Source organism: Anas platyrhynchos, chromosome 8 (assembly GCF_047663525.1).
Source record: "Anas platyrhynchos isolate ZD024472 breed Pekin duck chromosome 8, IASCAAS_PekinDuck_T2T, whole genome shotgun sequence".
NCBI classification, from domain to species: domain Eukaryota; kingdom Metazoa; phylum Chordata; class Aves; order Anseriformes; family Anatidae; genus Anas; species Anas platyrhynchos.
In genome coordinates this window covers 11,338,560-11,359,084 of record NC_092594.1, presented here as the reverse complement: position 1 = coordinate 11,359,084, position 20,525 = coordinate 11,338,560, and the positions used below count along the sequence as shown (strand labels likewise).

The window sequence follows — 20,525 nt, the reverse complement described above, 5'->3', positions numbered from 1 at the left end:
AGAAAATTAACTCCATCCCAGCAATACTTGATATACCTACCCAAAATTATCTCATTCGTGAACAAGTAGGTTTGTTCCAAGGAAATGCAAGGGAGGTAGGTTAAACTAAGTTCATTCTAAATGACACACCTCTTTACAACCATAGAATTATACTTGTGATTGAAGGAAATGAGCAATACCTTCCTGATGGCTGTGAGCTTTGTATCTGATCTGTGTCTGTGTTATTCAGTTGAAAGCTCAAAGGCATTTTTTCAGAAGATAGGTAAATTCTTGCTCTGTTATTTCTTTTCACTTCACTTCTATGTAAGGAGATGTCATTCTATTTTGAAGGACAGACATTGTTAGAAGTGGTATATTATTCCTGGAATTATTAGAAATCTACAGGGATACAAATGTGCTCAAAAACAGCAGCAGTTCTTGAATTATTTAATGTTACTGACACATCTGCTACTGGATGGGGATATGAAATTTTGTGCACAAAAAATTATCTTCTAGGAGATGTGGATTAAACCATCGACACATGTATGCTTTAAAAAAATAATAAATATTAAATGTTAGGAAGACAAACTTTTTAATGGAAAATTAAAAACCAATACTAATGCTAAAATCAAATAATTTTTATTTTATGATTATTTTAATAAACTACACACTTTAAACTGTTTTCCAAACCAATAAACTGAATATAAGCAATAGGGATTTGTTATATAAGATTAGCAGCCACATCAAAATCATATCATATTTAACACACCAAAAACATTATGGGATGTAAACAAGACTAAAACATCAATGGTTTTAGTAAATAGCTACATATTATTTGGAAGCACATGTGGCAAAACAAGAGTTTTACTATCCTCTTCTAATAAGACCAATCAACATAGATAGAAAAAGGACTCCCAATAAATAAACATTTTATGTTAAAAACAAGTCACAATTTAAAGCAAAGATATTGAAAGTAGCATAAAAAGTAGTGAAAAGTAGATCAACCTTCTATTGGCTTCTGCAATAATTCCCATAATTATTTTTTTAAGTGTTTTAGGAATTTGTTCATGCTTTAGTATTAATCACCCTACTTGTTTCAGAATCAAATTTGAATGTCTTGTATTAAAAGCCTCTTGAAACATTAACTAGACAAAAGGAGTGATCACAGTATTCCTAAAAAATCATGTTAACTATTCTCCAGCTTTTCCAGATAAGAAATATTGAAAGTGTGTTTAGTGACTTGAAATTCAAGTGTTTAAATAACTGTGTTTTTATAATGAAATGTCATTTGCCAAAATGATTATTTTCCAAACCAGATACATTTCTTTTAAACTAGGGGCATCCTGGAAAAGAGGGTCAGTCTGGAGAGAAAGGTGCATTGGTGAGTTTCAAAACTTTTCTATTTACTTACATAGCATTTTTTCTGTTTTATGGTACACCTGCTACTCAAAGAACTATTCAAGAAGATAACAGAAAACCCATGATACATGCAGAATATCTGTGTGCAAACATATTAACTATATTCTAAAGGAGATTACTAATATGAGCACAGAGATTACTCTTTTAAAGTAAAACTGATTATGGAGTTGACAGAATGGTAATCAATAGAAATTGTTTACATGTCACATGGATAACTTGTAAATAGTTTGACTTTACAATTCTGCAGTATACAGTAGCTGCTAGGACTCTTCAGAACTTTGTTTTTTGGAAACTTACAAATGCATGCATATAAACTGTATTTTTTTAGGCTACCTTAAAGTCAGTTGCAGTGAGAAGTAATACCTTTAATATAATGAAGCATCAAAGTGTCTTGGGGCTCTGTAAAGCTGATTTTAGTTGCAGTACTGATTTCAATGACAGTAATAACAGGATACCTATTCTAGATAGGCAGGATGAATGAATTAATGAATAGGACATTTCAGAAAGTACAGTTCCACTGACACTAGCATATTAATTTTTGTCCTGCATGCTGTTTGCTACAGCCCTCTAGATTTTATCTCCATTTCTTAATAAAGCTTACACAAATGATTTATGTTTTGAAATTATATATATACATATGTATATATATACGTATATGTATATATACGTACATGACCATGTCAGTTCTTCCTTATACCTTTTGAATTTGCTGATAAATTTCAACCAAATTTGAAAAGAACTGTTATTTCTCAGAGATGTTAAAGGCCTATTTTTTTTGTGAAAAGACACTGTTGGAAAGCAGAACACCTTATTATTAGGGAAAGACAGTGCTGTGTGTCTATCTCCAGCATCGAAGAACCAACAAAGCAGCTCAGCTTCAGGCACAGATCTGAACATTTCCTGGCTTACTTGCTTTCATAGGTTAAAGAACTCAGTTCCTTTAGACACCAACAGCAAATGCATAGTATCCAAGTTAAGTATCTTTTAAATGCTCAACAAACAGTAATTAACAACATCCAAATACCAGTCAATATTATTAAGTACTGTGAGCCTTCTAATTGTCAGGTTTGTAATCTTTTTTCCCAGACACCATGATTTTTATTATTATTATTATTTTGGATTGGGATTGTACTTTTGAGTTGCCATCATCATAATTAACATATAGATTTTGTCCAGTAAGACACCATTAGTTGTCTAATTGGCATCTTTTTTGTGGTAGTGGTGGTGGTTGCTTTGTTTGGTGTTTTTTTTTTTTGCACATTCTCAGATTACCATTGTTTCAGATTATTTGTGTTGTGGATAGAAGTTTCCCAAGTTCATAAATACATTAATATTTTTATATTGATAGTGAAGACTACTTTGTGATGACATAACTTTTGTTTGTGTCAGACAGCCTGAAAAGTCTATCAACTCACTGTTATTTTGATGTCTCACACACGACTGCTGCAGTATAGTAAAAGAACAAGGATTAGGCTAAGAAGTACTTGTTAACCAACTACTGTACAAACAAAGATTCTTTGCTCCATACTTGTTAACCAACTACTGTACAAACAAAGATTCTTTGCTCCAATCTATTTTAGGGGCCTCCAGGTCCTCAGGGTCCAATTGGCTATCCAGGTCCTAGGGGTGTAAAGGTAAGATTTAATTGCTGGATCCCTCCCCCAACCCGTTTTGATTATATACATGTGGGTAATTCTTTATATTCTATCTTTAGGGAGCTGATGGTGTCCGTGGACTCAAGGGATCCAAAGGTGAAAAGGTAAATCTATGACAACTTGTAATTCCTTTCTCTTTCTCTGTTCTTTATTTCACTGCAGTGTCTTCTGTCTCCTTCACTGCCGTGTGTTTTCTCTTGCAGCAGTGGGTTTATTTTTGCCTCAGCCTAAGGACATACCAAGCCCAGTTCATAAATCAGTGACCTCTATGAGTATTTATGCTGGTACAATATAAATATAAAATATTCAGTTGTTAAAATGGGTTTGGATTCTCTTGGCACCAGTTTAAGTGATTTCTCTCTAAGCTGCTTTTAAGTACAAAATTAGAGATTCTCTGCCTTATTGATAGATGTTATTTATATAGATGTGGATGCTGAGAAGCTTGTTAGAGAGATTTGTGGTAACAACAGTGTCATTCTAACTGTCTTGATAAGGCTGTATGCTAGATTTTAAATATTTTGTACCCAAATTTTCCAAAAGCTTTCTAGGTTCCAGGTATTTTTAACCCAGGTCTTTTCCTTAGTGATGGACTGCCCCAGTCAGATGCAGATATATAAGTGTGAAGAAAGCTTTTACATCTCCCTGATAACATTACTTCTTTACACAGTGCAAATGCACTTACTATAGCAAACACCCAGTGCTGCCATCTCTACTGTCTTCTGATGGCCTGAAGTGGCTGAAACTACAGCCAGTATAGAGTTTAAATTGCCAATTTACTTGGCCCTCAGAATCAGCGACAGATAACAGACACCATCAGTCCTGTCCCCACAGGCAAATTTACCTTGTGGCTATTGTGTATATATTTATAACTGTATTTCTAAATCAGAAAACCAACTCTTGCCAAAAACCCTTGATCTGAACACTAGAGATCTGTCTTTCAGGCTCAGATGCCAAGAGATGCTGTACATTTTCAGGCTTTCCTGCACCACAGTTTGTCCAGCCTGCATGCTCATTTTAGAGTTGCTTATTAAATCTAATCTAAAAAAGAGGAGCATGTTTAATAACTATGAAGACTGGACACTTGAAAAAAGCAACTTGTGCCTTACTGATTGATTAAAAAACAGCTAGGACAAAATACAGGGCTCACATACAAGTAAGCTAAATAGATGTGTGTATGTATATGTATGTGTATCAATGAGTGCCGATTAGAATAATCTCCACTACATTCTTGTGTTCCTAAAAATTGATCTCACAATTGCAGTTAGACATTGATCTCCCCTGAACACCCCAAAAGGTCACACAAATTATTTCATAGATGGTCCTCACAATGCTGTAAATGGCAGTTACACAGAGGCCTTTTTTACTGAAATTACTAAGATATTATTACTCATCAGAAAGTATAGTAAGAGACAGAAATAAATAAACTGATCAGTCAGGAAAGCTCCTGTAGGTCTTAAATGGCCCCAGGGATATCAGAGGAGGTCTATCTCTTTATGATCAGTAGATGTGACTAGAACTCTTTAGTATTTGTGTATGTATGTTAACAATAATGAAGAAACAGCATTCAGTTCTCTCCCCCTACATGGAGTAAAATCAACCCATATAGATCTCAACAGCTGGAACCTCACTGTGAAAGATGAAGAGTTTCAGTTCATTTGGCAGCCATTTGGTCAGTGGTTGGCAGATGGTCATTTCTCACTGATATGCTGCAGTATTCTCATACAATTAGTACTGACTATTAGTAGTTATTAGTCATAACTGGGAGCAGCTTTTACAACTGAAGATTTTTTTTCACATTCTACACGCTACCTTCTTCAGTAAAAATTTCAGTAAATTTTGAGAAGGACCACCCTGGAGTTTTAATGTATGCAATTTAAGATGACCTTGCAAAGCTTATTTTCACCATCTGCAAAGCACATGAAACCTGCTTGTAGAATGTTTGTAGTCTCTTTTTTTTTTTTTTTTTCAATGACTCATGATGGGGTACCTCTTTTTTTTTCATGAACGCATACTTTTGAGAAAGTAGATTTGCTAGTGTATGTTTTTTTGTTTATTTACAATATTAATATCTCATCAACTATTTGGAGCTCTTTAGCACCACAGCAAATCTATTTTAAATCTGAATAACTCTTTCTAGGGTTATTTATTGCATTCTGCATGGCTACTTCTGAATATTGAACAGAGTCAAAATGGCTTTAGCCTTGCAAGCTTTCACAGTTGTCTCCCTGATCAAGGAGAAGACAAAAATATTCTGGGCCCAGGAGCGCAAAATGCATTACACTTTTTTGAAATGAGGATGAAATACAAAGCCTTTGTTCTTTGTTTATTTCAGTAACATTTGGATCGTGATATTGCTCTTTCCTGGCCTTATTGACAGTCCAAACGTTACTCAAATTCAAAGTCAGCAATATTACTTCATTGTATAAAAAACCTAATAGCATCACAGTAAAACACATTTACTAAATGCTCATTCATCACAAAGAACTTTGCTCCCAGGATAACAACTAAACATCAGATAAAAAGGCACTGTCAGTAATCTTTTGTTGTCTGGCTAAAAGGTAGGTTTAGATTAGATGTATGGAAGAAATTCTTCACTATGGAGGTGGTGAGGCACTGGAACAGGTTGCCCACGGAGGTTGTGGATACCCCATCCCTGAAAGTGTTCAAGGTCTGGTTGGATGGAGCTTTGGTCAACCCGGTCTGGTCCAGTGGGAGGTGTCCCTGCCCATGGCAGGGTTGGGGGTGGAACTAGATGGTCTTTAATGTCCCTTCCAACCCAAACCGTTCTATGATCCCGTGATACTGGAGCAATAATGAGTATGATGAGTTAAATTAAGGAAGACTGAACTAAAAGTTGATCAAATATGCTAGACTAAATTGTGCACAACTAAACTGAACAACTCTGGAGATTTCTGTTTGTATTTGAAATAACTCATACGGGTATAAATGAAACTTGTACAAGTACTGTCTGCTTATACTTCATTATGGGGACCTATTAAAATATCTGGAGTAAATTCTCTGCCAGAACTTATTAGGCAGTAAATAAGTAATTCACACTAAGAATAAAAAATAATGTTCACCTTTTTTTGCCACTGTATAGAAATTCAGTCTTAATGTCCATTGTTTTATCCACTTTATTTCCATTACATCAGCCAACGAGAGTAGGCAAGGCTGTGTTGCCAGACAACCAACAACTGTATAGAGACCACTTCTTCCTTTAGTGGTTATGACCATTAATATGACCATTACCAGCCAATTCTTTGATTCCTTTCATGACACTATTAAGACACTAGTTTAAAAGAAAAGTTAGTTAAAAGGGAGGTTCTGATATTGAAAAGAAAAACACTGAATAATTTGTCACCATTTTTCTGTATTTAATTAAATTGATGGTCTTATTAAAAAAGGTGATAATCCAAAAATGTTTAGGAGTTAAGAAATGATTTTATATGATAATTAATGATAAAACTTAAGAATTATTTTGTTTATGTCTTTAAAAAACCTTTTAAACAGTTTTAAACAGTTGCTGTTAGGAACTTTCAAACTAAAAAGTCATTTTGTATAGTGTACTTATGCACTTTCTCTAACATAGGAATAGCCATATTAGATTTTTTTTTTTTATATTCTCACTCTATCTAAGCAAATTATTTGAATCTGTAGTAAATGTATTCTCTTATTTTGTCTGCAGAAAACAAACAACAACAACAAAAACAGCTCTTTATTACTAAAAGTCTTATTACATTTATTTCTGCCTTCTTTAGGGTGAAGATGGTTTCCCAGGATTTAAAGGTGACATGGGCCTTAAAGGTGATCGGGTAAGCATTTATTCATGTCTCTTAGGATCTTAAAATGTGTAAATATTATTTTGAAATGATCACTAAAGGGAACAAGTAAATTTACATCGAAGATAAAGTAAAAGCTTTTAGCTTATGTTGTTTCTATTCCTTGTGCATGCACAGATATAAGCCACAGATCTAGTTCTTCTGAATTAACAATGGCACAGTTATAAAGAGGAAGGGTGTCAATTTTGGATATCATTTGCACTATGCCTCTTCCTAGTGAGTCTCTTTTTCCAGATTCCAAGATCCTCCACAATTTGCCTGAGGAAGATTAATCTATGCAGAATAAGATGTTTCCATTCCAACCTCGTATCTACTAAATCTCTGTCAAAATGTACTTTATTTTATACAATGTATACAAATACATTATAACGTATAATACAAATGTGCCTATTTTATTTTATACAATGGACACATTTTTGATAGAAAGTGTTTCAGAAGTTTAAAAAAAAAATCACAAGAGACTAGTGGCTTGTATCTGTTAATCTGTATACATAAATAACTGTGATGATGGTAACAATAAAAATTCTTAGATTGAAAAATTTTTCATATATGGATTGTCAGAATGCCCTCAAAAGAATTTAGTAAAGAAATAATAAGAATGCAATTTCCAGAACGAGCTCTCTTCAGACAAGGACACTGGCCTCTAACAGTTGTGCAAGTAATATTTGGTGCCTTTATGAGTTTGTGCGTTTGCATTATATAATGAACATAAGTAGTGGTATTTTCCTAATCTCCATTTATGTTTAATAAAAATTTGTTTTCAAGTAATTGTAGGTAGTCTTGCTTCTATATGCACACAGTCAATTGCTCCATATTTATATAGTGTTGTATTTTAGGGAGAAGTTGGTCAGCCTGGTCCACGAGGAGAAGATGGTCCAGAAGGTCCAAAAGGTCGAGCAGGTCCATCTGGGGACCCAGGTGCTGCTGGTCCCGCTGGGGAAAAGGTCAGTAGCCAGTTATCAACATAAACATGTAATTGCCTCATAACATAGATGTAGCCCATTATTGTCATCACTAAAAAGACAAACATCCAGATCTGCAAGATCTTAGGCTATCTAACAGTAGTTTTTATGAAACACTACTACATCAGGTCACCGGAGTTCACATTTGAACAGGTATTTGGAATCATTTTTTGCAAGTATAAAAAACAACACTGTAACACCTCATTGGCACATAAGGCAGGAAATTTCTTGTCCTAAATTACATACAGTGCACACCAACTACAAAAAATATGATTCAGAGGAAATAGTTAGGTACAAAGGAGGAATAAAGGTGCTGCAGGAGAGTGAATTAATATTCAGTCATATGATAGCAAATTGTGTCATTAAGATTGGTTTAAACAGAAAACATATCCTCAATAGAAATCTCGAACAAGCTTGGCAAAAGTGAAAGGTACTATTTAAAGAGAAGACTGAATAAAGGACAGGGAAATAAAATACATGAGGCAACAAACACACAGGTAAGTACAAATCCCTGTAGAATCCTAACCTCAACAAAAAAACACTAGGGATGAATAGAGAATATGAAAGGAAGATGACGAATTCATATATATCTCACTGGGTGAGAGCGTCTGAAAAGAAAGTGTCATTTTGGAAACCTGGGAAAGAATGATTAAAATAAAACAAAAAAGAAATTTCAGACATATGTATATTGTCCTTAAAAAAAGTGTGAGAGAGATTTGTGAATTCTTAGATTTCCTCATAGTATTAGGGAAGTGCCCGTAAGAGCAACTATCAGTGTCCTATTTATTCCCTTCTCATTTCCTATGACTTGTTTCATGCAAAGGTACTACTCTTCCCTGGTAATTAAAGTACTACAGTGGTCTTTTACTCTCTATGTTCGTGATAAGAAAGCTTTCCCAAGCAGGTTAGGGCAGCATTGTCCTAGGAAAGGACCGTGTCAAAAGAATGAACAACATGTCAGGAAGGAGCTTAAAAAAACATCCATATCCACACTCAAAACCTAGGCAGCTGAGCCTTGCTCAATCATAAATGAGGCACAAAATTTTCACTGAATTTAGCAAGACTTGCTGCAGTGTCATGCTGCAAAAGATTTTAACCATTGTATGGCATGCAACTTGTTTCAGTGTAGCACAGTGCACAGTGTGGCAGCATTATAATTATTTTTATAAATTGAGGAAATAATTCTTCTTTAATAATGTAAGCCCAAACCTGTGGGCTTACATTAATATGAAAATGGACATTTTTATTCACGTGCTCTATTTTTTTTTTTTTAAGAATAAGCATGTTTATTTTCACAAACTCCTTTCAGCATAAAGGTACCTGCTTCCTCTTTTCCATTATCTAAGGTTACTGCCGAGTACCATATTATATAGTATAATCATATTATTATTACCATATTATATAGTATAATCATATATTTTACATTGAAATCTTCTCTAAAATGTGACAGCCAGAACATGGTCTGTGTTTAGAAAACTCAAATTCATCCCTAGAGTTCCCATCTCTCAAAGATTGAAACTGCTTTCCCGCTACCTTTGAAAGTGGCAAACCATCAATCATCCCCTAGACATCTGAAGAGATCAACTCCATGGGGTACTGTATTTCATTTCTAGGAATCAGTAATGTCAGTGTTGATCAGACTGCTTGTCCTGTTGTCCTATTTGAACACAGGAAAGCAGTCATGTTTGTTGAGAAATCTATCATTAGCAAATAGTTAGTGGAGTGTGATTTATCATAGTCACAAACAGCTTAGAATTTTTCAACAAAAATGGTTGATTCTTCAAATGCCTATTTGGACAAAAAAAAAAAAAAAAAAAAAACAACTATGAAAAAGCAGACATCACAGTGTATAAAGTAAAAAGAACTTCTCACTTACAATATATTCATGCCCTGATTTCATACAGAATATTAATAGTGTAATGACCTTAGCCCCACATCTTAGAGGTACTGACTTTACTGATCTCATTAACAGGAGTGGGATTTTTATTTAGATTTGAGGAATTAAGCCCACTAGTGATTAATAGTTAAAATGAGTAATTGATTTCATTGAATATTATATTTTATAAAGTGCCATCACTGTAGGTTGTGGAAAAAAAATGCTTTCCATAAAGGTTTGCTGAACCACTATGGAGGATGATAAATTAAAATTTAACACTGTATTTTTATTGCAGGGTAAGCTTGGTGTGCCCGGCTTGCCAGGATATCCAGGCAGACAAGGTCCAAAGGTGCGCTTTAAATGAACTGTAAATCTTATGCTATTTTTCACATTTCCTTTCTTGACAATCATGATCTGAAGTAAAATCTTTTAAAATGTTGGGTCCCTGAGGATCTTCAAGGAACACTAACTTTCCTATTAAATATGCTACCTTCAAACTTTTGTCATCCTTTCATGAGTTGTGTTTTGTGTCAGCATCAGGCTGGCATATATTAAATGATGTTGAGAAAGAAGAAACTGCCTTTATATTTTAAAGAGAATAAGCATTGTATTAACCGTGAAATGGATGCTGATGGTGATGTCAATTTTTCATGTGGTACAAGGATTCCATTTGTGTCATTACTGCTTCTTCCACAGAGTAAGCCATATTTCTTTGGAACATACGATTTACAATTTTCATCATATTTTCCTTTTGCTTTTGTTAAGACAAACATGACAAAACTCAACCCTTATTTTATTCATGTGCCTATGTCTATCCTTCAGTTATCTTCTGTGTTTGATTGCAGCAAAAGAAAAAAAAAAAGTTAAAATAGATGGATTCTGGTTTAATTGAAGGTTTACATTTTTGAAACATGTTTTTGAAAAGGTTGTCCTAAGATTGTCCTAACACAGCTTTAGGAAATGAGCATGCTAAAGTAATTGCAAAGTCTCTTTCTGAGATTAATGAGAAAGAAAAAATGGAATAAAAACATAAATTTACAGACAATTCCTGACATAAGGCCATGAGACATTGCATCTCCAGACTGTCTGAAGGACAATTCATCTAGAGCAATTCATCTACCCCTTCTACACAACATCTACCCCTTCTACACAACAATCCTCAATTTTCTTCTAGTTTGGGATGTATTTTTATCTTCCAATTTGAAAATACAGTTTTTTTGGCAGAACTACAACTTCTTGTCTGGATAAGCAAAGGGTCGACTCTTGAATATTATAGCCTTTTTCTGTCAAGTAAATTAACTATCTGAAGAATGCTTATTCACTGAACACATTTGTGTTAATGAAAAATATCAAAACCAAGTACATATGGAGACTATTCACCTTGACAAGCATGGTTTTTTTCCCTCCTACTTCTTAATTGAAATGTCTCAGATTTCAGTCTCTTTTTGCTCTCCTTTAGAGATCTGTCTTTTGAAAAGTCTAAGATCAAAGAAGTTTTACATTATTCAGTTCTAAGAACAAAACTGATGTAACACTTCAAATAAAATTTGACTGATTCTTTTTTCAGTAAAGAATATTTACATTATATTACATTTTCATTGGATTAAAATTGAATATGGTTCTCAAACTGCATTCAGTTTCCTCTTCTAACTTGACACTTTCAGGAAAAAGTAATGTAGCTACAATGCATCAACATGCTGGAGAATTGTTTTGAAACTTATTCACAGTCCAGTTAAAACTAATATAAGGAAGAAGGGAAAAAAGAAACAGCAGAAAAGCTTATTAGCTAGGTAAAACTAGGTAAAGAAAATAAGAAATTCTGTCCCAATATTGTTGAGAAGGTTCACACTTTTTTATTATTTACTTTTTTTCATTATTTTTCTTCTTCTTGTTCATAGAGCACTGCCATTATCTGATAATTTTCACAACATTTTTTAATTAGCACAATTGCAGAAAGTACTTTGTATGTAAGATATTTACATCCTAATCATGCCTATAAATGTCTGATCATTTGAGTTGTTTCTTCCACCAGCCTTTTAATCATAAACGTACCTGGGCTTTATGGCGTAGGATTTTCACAATTTCATTCACTTTTGAAGTTGTAAATTGTGAAGAATTAAAAAAATAATTATTATTATTATTATAAATAAAAACAACAGCAATGAATATCAGTCAGGTTTTCATTAGAGTCACTGTCAATGAAGTTGTACTGCCCCCAAGTTCATTATTGGATAATTGGAATGATTCACGCGACATAAGATTTAAATTTTTGTCATATACATTTTACTTGCCATCACAATTTTAATAACAAGCTGTATAGATATAAATGTAATATCACAGCAAGGAGTCTGTCCAGTAGTTTTAGTGTCTGACCAAACCAAACACTGCTTTGATTTTTCATCTTCCGTAGCTTGAAGTATTTTTTTTTTATTAAGTTAATCACCTCTTTGACCCCAACTCCCTTATGACAAATTAACACATTGGCAGGTAACCCGTCTGCTCTTCCTTTGGACCTGTATACTATAAATCAAGAAGAAAATGGTGCTGTTCAGGTTAAATGGGCAGTAAGCAGAAGGAAAGGGAAGAAAAAGGAGAAGCAGGAGTAACTTCTGCAAGCAGCTTCTTTACATAGAATCAAGCCAGATGATCTCCCAATAAATTCTGCTTACTAGAAGAGCATATAAACACATCTACAAATTGCATGAGCTAGATGAAACTGGTCAGTTTACAATGAATAAACCACCCGAGGTCATTTACAGCTCAGTAAAATGAATAAAGAACCACTGTTGAGATGGGGCAACACTTTGCAATTGCTTTGAATGCAGTTATTTTGTACGAGAATTATTGTACTGTGAGGTAGCAAGGCCTTGTTTATTTCTCTTTGTTATGACAGAGTTATTTCTAGTGGGCTGTTAATGATCTTTTCTTTCCTACTGTTAAAAACTGGTGCAGATTTAATGAAGATTGTCTAATATGACAAATAATGTCCATTCTATGCATTGATGTTTCTTAATTCATTCTGAACTTGAGGCATTATGGTAAGTTAATTTGCAGCTATTTATCAGAGTTGCCACACTTGCAAATTTGGCATGACGTAAAATGTTCTTCATTTTGGAGGTGTACTTTACATATAAATTAAATGTAAAACTCTATACTAGAGTTTTGTTTTTGATATTTTCTGATATTTGCATTGATTTCTTATTTAGGGCTCAACTGGTTTCCCAGGATTTCCGGGTGCCAATGGAGAGAAAGGTGCAAGGGTATGATCATTCTTGCTTTCATGATAATTACCTTTTTGTACTCAGTGATATGGGAAGTCACTGTAGAATAGAGGTATAAGCTATTAGCTAAGGAACTATAAAAACAGGCTTTTCACTCTTAGGATAAATCTCTAGAGTTACGTAAAACAGGACATACTGAGACAATAGTTCTCATTCCTTAAGGTATTAATCTAAGCATACAGGAACTGAGACACTTTCTCATTGGGCATGCTACCATAATTATACATTGGAAAGTGAAAAGAAATCACCTTTGAACATCTGATTTAACAGTATAGATGAGTGATCATGCAAGGACTGTTTTCCCATGAGTTAACATACTACCATACAATTTACCCTCAAGGAAATTCAACATGTACTTCATAAGTATTCAGATATACCACAAATGTTTTTATAGGCTGAGCTTTAAAAAAAAAAAAAAAAGTATACTAGACAACATTAAAAACATATGCTATTAATAAATAGATGCAAAATGACAGATTTTGTTGCTTTGTTTATTGGAAGCTGGTGAGGGGAAAATCTGTTAGGTATATTCTTCGAACCAAAAATGAAATGCAGATTTGAAAGAAAACTGTAGTGTTGTCTCTAAAGCTTAACTGAATATAGCAGAACGTGTTGTTAGAAAGCTGATAAAATTAACAGAAGTGAGAGGATGGGTCAGAATTCATAGAAATGATCAGCTTACCATGGCTTTAAGTCAAACTTAATTAAAAATAAAAAAAAAAGTTATGTATATCATTATTGTTCTTAAGAATGCATTCTAATTTGCACATGAAAACAAGCAGGAATTCATGATTTTTAGATGAAATACGTGAAATCCAATTGCACTTACATTATTTAGATTATTTAGATTTTTCTTGTGTTATTTTAGCTAGGATATATTGTTATGGACAGAAAAGCAGTATAAGAATGTTCAGGTCATCCTTGTTGGGCAAAATAGGACATTACTGGTAATAAGGATATCAGATTTAATTAAAAACAAACAAACAAACAAAAAAAGAAAAATGAAAACTCATCAAAGAACAAACTCAAAATTATGAAAATATAATTATATTGATCCGTTCTCAGGCCTTCATAAAGTTTTTAATTCAGCTAGTGTTCTAATGACCTAATTAATACTGAACTGCCTATATACTTTGTTATTATGCTGACCATCAATAAGACAACAATAATGTATGTTGTGGTTTTTTTTGTTGTTTGTTTGTTTGTTTGTTTTTGTAATGTGAAGTAGGTATTATTATGAGTCTTGCTTAACGGCATATCATTCTGTGATATTCTACCACATGCACTGGTAATAAGACATTAATTGTCCCTGAGAAGTTCACTAGCTATGTAGCATTATAAGAACAACACATAAGTTTTATTTTAATAAGTAAATATGAATGAGGAAGGAAGGAAGGAAGGAAGGAAGGAAGGAAGGAAGGAACACAAACAACACCTCGAGAAAACAGCTGTGTGCATTTAACTCATTTTCAATAAGAACAAGCTTTATGCTAGAACGTCACTGCTGCTTTACTGTTGCTGTTGTGTTTACCACAGAGAATAGAAAGTAGCAGTCATCAAGTTTTTTTCTACCTGAAGAATACTGTTGAATGTAAAGCTTCCTTACATTAGAATGCACAGCAACATTAACCTAACACCGAGCCTAAAGAAAGGAATATGTTCAGTAAGATTAGAAGGTATAGTGTAGCAAAAAAATGAATGGCTAATATTCTGGTAACTTCTGTATTACTTCTGTGCAAGTGTGCAGAATCCTGGTAGGTACTACAGTCCCTATTTCCGTTTTTTTTTTTTTTTTTTTTATATATATATATATATATTTATAAAGAGAGAGGATTACCCTTTGTTTTCAACATTAGCCTGTGGAACTGTGCATGGGGAAAATGGGAATTCTATCTTCAAGGCTGTTATTGCATTGGAAATGATGCCAAGTCCTTTAGACTATTGCAGAGGGACTCTGTTGTGTGGCATCTTCACTACTATCTTAAAATAGTTTAAGACGTTCTAATGCCTATGACAGAAGCTGTCTCTGAGGTAAATGTAGTGTGTTTGACTACAAGTCTCAATGAACTCAGAAAGACAGTTCTATAAAGGGCCACGATTCTGTAAATTAAAATGAGAAGTAGATACTTAAAATAATGTTTAAACATAAGAGAGTTGCACTTTACCCCCACTTCAGTATAAAACATTATCTCTCAAATATGGTGTTTGTTAAGATGACTTCTGTGAACTTTTCTTCACAGGGATTACACGGCAAACCAGGCCCAAGAGGACAACGAGGACCAACGGTATATACATTTGTTTTGCAACTTAGAGGCTTTTCTATATTATTTGCCTCTACTATACTATGAAGAATTATTTTGATTTGAAGTCATTACAGAATCCAACAATTATGACTAAGCGTATCTTTTTTTATTTTTTTTTGACAGGGTCCAAGAGGCTCAAGAGGTCCAAGAGGTCCAACTGGCAAACCAGGTCCAAAGGTAATTGTCAGACACACAATGTAAGTCAGCTGCAGGCCGTTTCTTTTAAATAAAATAGAGGTTTAACCTTTGAACGTACTGTTTTTTTCTTTCTAGGGTACTGCAGGCAATGACGGTCCTCCTGGCCCACCAGGTGAAAGGGTATGTGAAAGCTATTTATATGCATGTCTTTCCCCACTGTATAGAGTATGGTTTGGGTGTGGGAGAGGTGGTTTATTTTTAGTATTCCTTCTTACGTATTTACCCCTCTTGGACCACAGTAACCAGAACTAGCAAAACATTAATTGTAATGATACTGCTTTTCACAAAGTTAGGAATGGGGAAGCTCAAGTTTGCTGAAAGCTTCTTCTATCTGTAGCTCAGTTTTGTATAAATAGGGCACAGAGAATTCATACACACTTTGCATTATATCCATGCAAATTACAGTTGGACTATGAGTCTGTGCTCTTAAGAATAGTTTATTTACCATAGCATGATGCTTGTTTTTACAAATCATTCAAGCCATCTTGAGAAGATTCTTTGCTGAAACAGCTGCTTTTTTTTTGTTGTCGTTGTTCTAAGAATTCCCTTCAAACTACTTTCTGCATGCTTGAGAAAGCCTATTGTGCTTGTTAAAATAGTTTTCTGCTTGCTACTCTATTATTCATCAATACACAAATCCAATATGCAGTCAGACCATTATACAGCAGCAAATAGAATACTGAGATTAATAGATCAGGTTTGTACCTGTATATCAAGAAAATGACAGTGTTTCAAGTGGGTAGCAAAGTTTGGGTGAAACAGGAATGATGTGGCAAGGAAGAGAGATGCGGGGGCAGGAAACTGGGATTCAAAAGAGCAACAAGTTAAGTAGCGTGCTGGATATAAGAACGAGGCATAGTCCATAAAAGGAATTGTATGTTATTTTACACGGAGGAGGAACATCTGAGGCAGGCTACCAGGAGCTGAAGAGCAGAGCTGAAGCAGGGGTTTGCTAACAACTCCAACAGGTCTTGAAACAATGACATCAATCCAAGATGAAAGCATCCCGGAGAGAAATTGATTAGAGCAAAGAGATGAGGTATCACAGAACACCACATATTATGTCACTTGTGTGATACATGTGAGGTATCTGTTTGCTTCCCAAAAGGGGTGAATGTCAGCCAAGAAATAAAACTGGCATTTCTACTCAGCTGAGACTATTCAATGTACCAGGCGTAACTACGTAAATATTAAATAATCCATTCTGTGTGGCTACTGCTAAAATGAAAATCCATGACAAAAAAAAAAAGTATAATAACATGCTGTTAGTATTCTAGTACATTTTCTCACATAATCCATCAGTGCAGTAGTTTGAAATCTGCAAGCCATACTGTCAATATAAAATATACAAATATTTTGTTAAAAAGCCTCAAGAGCCTCAAGATGTGAGAGTCAAAATACAGTGAGAATTTCCTGCTTTGCTTAGCACTGAGTTGACTCAGATTTATTATTAGAGTCTAATCAAGGTGTACACTAGAATAAGATTCACTTAAGGACAAAATCTCCAGGTTGGACAGAAGGGACCGCTCCCTCAGTTACATTCGCATACTGCTTCATCTACTGCAGGAGGCTGCCATGCTCTGGCTGTGAGCCTGGGCTCTAATGAATGAGGCTTATGGAACTTGGAAACAGCCAGCACTTTATCAGAGCAGCTAAAGAGCAGCATAATTTGGGAGACGTGACCTCCTGCTTCAGGTCTTTTGCATCAAACTTAAAACCAAAATTTCTAACATATTTTGACAGCTGGTGAGCTGGTGCTGTAGCAAAACCACACATCGTATACCAAGTAGGTTAGGATAAGTCTTTCACTGTATGACTAGGGTACATGGCTCTCCACTTTGGGACCATGTAGAATAAATAGGGCTTTTCAGGTTGCTACTCTGATTTTGTACACTAAAAAATAAAAAGAACAAAATCTTTTAATAAGCTGACAGTCACTTTCAGCATGTCAGCAATGAATTTTAAAAGCTTGCCTCTGTCTTGTTTGGCGACAGCAATTTCTGTAAATATATATGACCACAGATTTACGTGGATATGTAGACCTGTGTACATATTACACATATATGCTTGTAAATACACATATACAATGTACTAACTCATATAATCATCTTTCACTAGATTTGTAAAGCCATGTGGCATGAAAGTTTTCTCTCCATATATATACAAATATACACTACATAAATAAAATTTTCATACATCCTATTTTTTTCATCTATTTCAACTACTATTCATGAAAACGAGTGTTGTCCTTGGTCTCTGGTAACTTGGGAAAGCTTATTCTATTCGGAAATTTGAACTGTTATCAAAATAGCTTGAAATATTTTCGGAGTGAAAGAACTGCCAAGGATGAATGTTGCATTCAGTTAATAGACCATGAATGAGTTCCTATGCTTTATGCAACATAGAAAACAATATTTCTTACTCACAGCTAACTCCTACTTTATTAAGCACAATTTCAGGGGTTAAACAGAGACATACTTCATATAAGTAATTTTTCTTTTTTCTTACTGCATTCCTACAGAGCTAGTCTTGCTTTCAGCCTATGCAAGTGAATTGTTGCTACCAATATTTATGGCAATGGAGATTAGACTTACAACCATATACATGTATTATCTACAAAGTTCATATATTTTATAATTGAAGCAAACTTTTAAGTGTCATGACAGTTGAAGTAAAACTTTGCCTGTTTGGTTGCCCTTATACTAGGGACCACAAGGGCCTCAGGGACCTGTTGGATTTCCTGGACCAAAAGGACCTCCAGTAAGTATCTTCTAAAATAAGTAGGTACAATATGGAGACTGTTATCTTTCATATAATGATTTTGCAGGTAATGTTTGAAGGTTTATTTAAGAGATGTTTTCCTACCAATAGGAGAATTTTCCCCATGCTTATGGAGCTTTAAAGCTAAGACAAGAACTCATTCACATTCAAAATGGTAGATGAGTCATCATCATGGCAGCTCATGTCGATTCAGCATAATATATTAAACTGGAAATTCTCTAGTATGTTGATGTCAAAGTCCAGGTGACAAGCTGAGTTTAAGCAAAATACTGCTCTGCTAGTGTATATTTCCTTTTAACAGTTGATCAATTGAGGAAAAAATGAAGAGGAAGGAGACATTCATTAGTAGCAGACATATATGTTACACATTTGAGCTGCAGCCCGAAGTAGTCATATTGCTCTTCTAGTGTGCTTCTGCTCACATGGAGTAAGTACAAAAGCATCAGACCACCTATGATTTTTTTATCCATATGATTGTTATTTTTATTTCCAATGCCAGAAACTGAAATTTCATCAAATATTCCCATAATGCTTAGTTTTGTGTTAACTAAGTCACTAAGCAAAGAAAAATTGAAAGGAAGTATAGGGACTTTCTATGACTTCTGAATTTACTGAAATCCATTTTTAACATTCATGTACTAGACAAACCAACAGTCACTCTCCAAACTATTGTTAACATGCATCAAGGGAGGAAACAGGGAAAATGTATTATTAAAATCATAGCTGATATCAGAGCAGTTAAACTGTACTGAAGACTAGTCTAAAAAAAAAAAAAAAAAAAAAAAGGAGAGAGAGTGAGAGACAACAGAGATTCATACAGCTAATCATATGGTTTTTTTCAGTATTAAGGATGTATAAGAAATTATTTATGTATTTTACAATTTCAGGGGCCACCTGGAAAAGATGGCTTGCCTGGGCATCCAGGACAGCGGGGTGAAACTGTAAGTAAATGAACTCTACTGTGCTAGTGTTGCAAACCTCTTAAGGCCATTATAATGTGACCAAAACTAAAGAAACAGAGATAACAGAGAAAAGGGAAGAGGCTGGGACTAGAAGATAACTGTGGTTTTCTTTGTAGGTTTAGTAGTTTAGGCGTAAGAAAGCTTTATTTTGTTTCCATACTACAAAAGTGATATTATTCTTTGCTCTGCTCAGTTAGTAACATCACAGTGTGCTTAACTAGTCAATAGAAGTAGAAAAATTAATACTCAGATCTCAAATTTAGTTAAGATTTGTCAGGCAACTACTATATCATCTTTGATCACTATATCATCTTTTCTGATTGAATGTCATGTAACATGGCATAATAAAGAATTACTACTTAACACTAAACAGATAGGAAACTCAAAAGTCAGCAGCTTTGGAAAGTGCTATCAGGAATGATTCAACCTGTGAAAAAAAGAGCCCAATTATGAAACTGTATTCTATGCAATTCCCCTAAAAATCCTCATAAGTACATCTTGGAAGCAAAATTTGAAAAGTAACACACAACATTTTTAATAGATTTATTAAAAAATATATATTTCTGTAGTGCCAAAACCTGACTTATCTCCCACTGAAATAAAATAAAATTATTACTTGGGTTTTCCAGAGCTAGAGAAATAATTAAATGAGATTAGAGAGAAATGTTCTCATCATGATGAATATGTTTGGAATTCCATCTTCACTGGAAATCTAGAAGTGAGTGCTGAGTCACTTCCACTGCTGGAAGTGGAAGCATAGACCTTGGAGTGACACATCATTCTGAAAAACTGTATTTTCCTCTGACATTTTAATGCCATTGCTTTGCAATGATGGTGGTGGTATTTTGTTTGTTTGTTTCATGGGAGAGAAACACTATTTACTGCTTATTTGTTCTTTTTCAGTGACTTCAAACTCACAATTTGACACATGTACTCTTGTAGGAAGGTTATTTGGTGGGGTCAAAATTAACATTAGTTTGCATTTCGAATTGCATACAATTGTCCAAGTTGTGTTTCGCTTGTCAAAGTGAATTTAAATGGATGCAGATTTGTTGAGAAAACTTTGGTTTTGTATTGAACATTTTATTTGAAAATAGTAAAGTAACAAATATATTTATTTAAGTATATATTCTACAGCTGGTACTGTTTAGCCTAGAGAAGAGAAGGTTTAGGGCAGATCTTACCAATGTGTACCTGAAGGCAGGGTGTAAAGAAACTGGAGCCAGGTTCTTTTCAGTTTTGTTTAGTGACAGGAAAAGAAGCAATGGGC

At 34.3% G+C, this 20,525-nt stretch overlaps 1 protein-coding gene across 5 annotated transcripts in view; it reads left to right on the top strand.

Annotated features, from left to right (window-relative positions):
* COL11A1 (collagen type XI alpha 1 chain) overlaps positions 1-20,525 on the top strand; it is a 142,749-nt gene that overhangs the window by 74,464 nt on the left and 47,760 nt on the right. For all 5 annotated transcript variants that reach the window (XM_072042149.1, XM_072042148.1, XM_072042151.1 and 2 more), the window contains 12 exons: positions 1,316-1,360; positions 2,979-3,032; positions 3,113-3,157; positions 6,812-6,865; positions 7,729-7,836; positions 10,026-10,079; positions 12,937-12,990; positions 15,252-15,296; positions 15,438-15,491; positions 15,588-15,632; positions 18,219-18,272; positions 19,181-19,234. In XM_072042149.1, the coding sequence (XP_071898250.1) occupies positions 1,316-1,360; positions 2,979-3,032; positions 3,113-3,157; positions 6,812-6,865; positions 7,729-7,836; positions 10,026-10,079; positions 12,937-12,990; positions 15,252-15,296; positions 15,438-15,491; positions 15,588-15,632; positions 18,219-18,272; positions 19,181-19,234 (666 nt within the window). The remainder of the gene's footprint in view (positions 1-1,315; positions 1,361-2,978; positions 3,033-3,112; positions 3,158-6,811; positions 6,866-7,728; positions 7,837-10,025; positions 10,080-12,936; positions 12,991-15,251; positions 15,297-15,437; positions 15,492-15,587; positions 15,633-18,218; positions 18,273-19,180; positions 19,235-20,525) is intronic.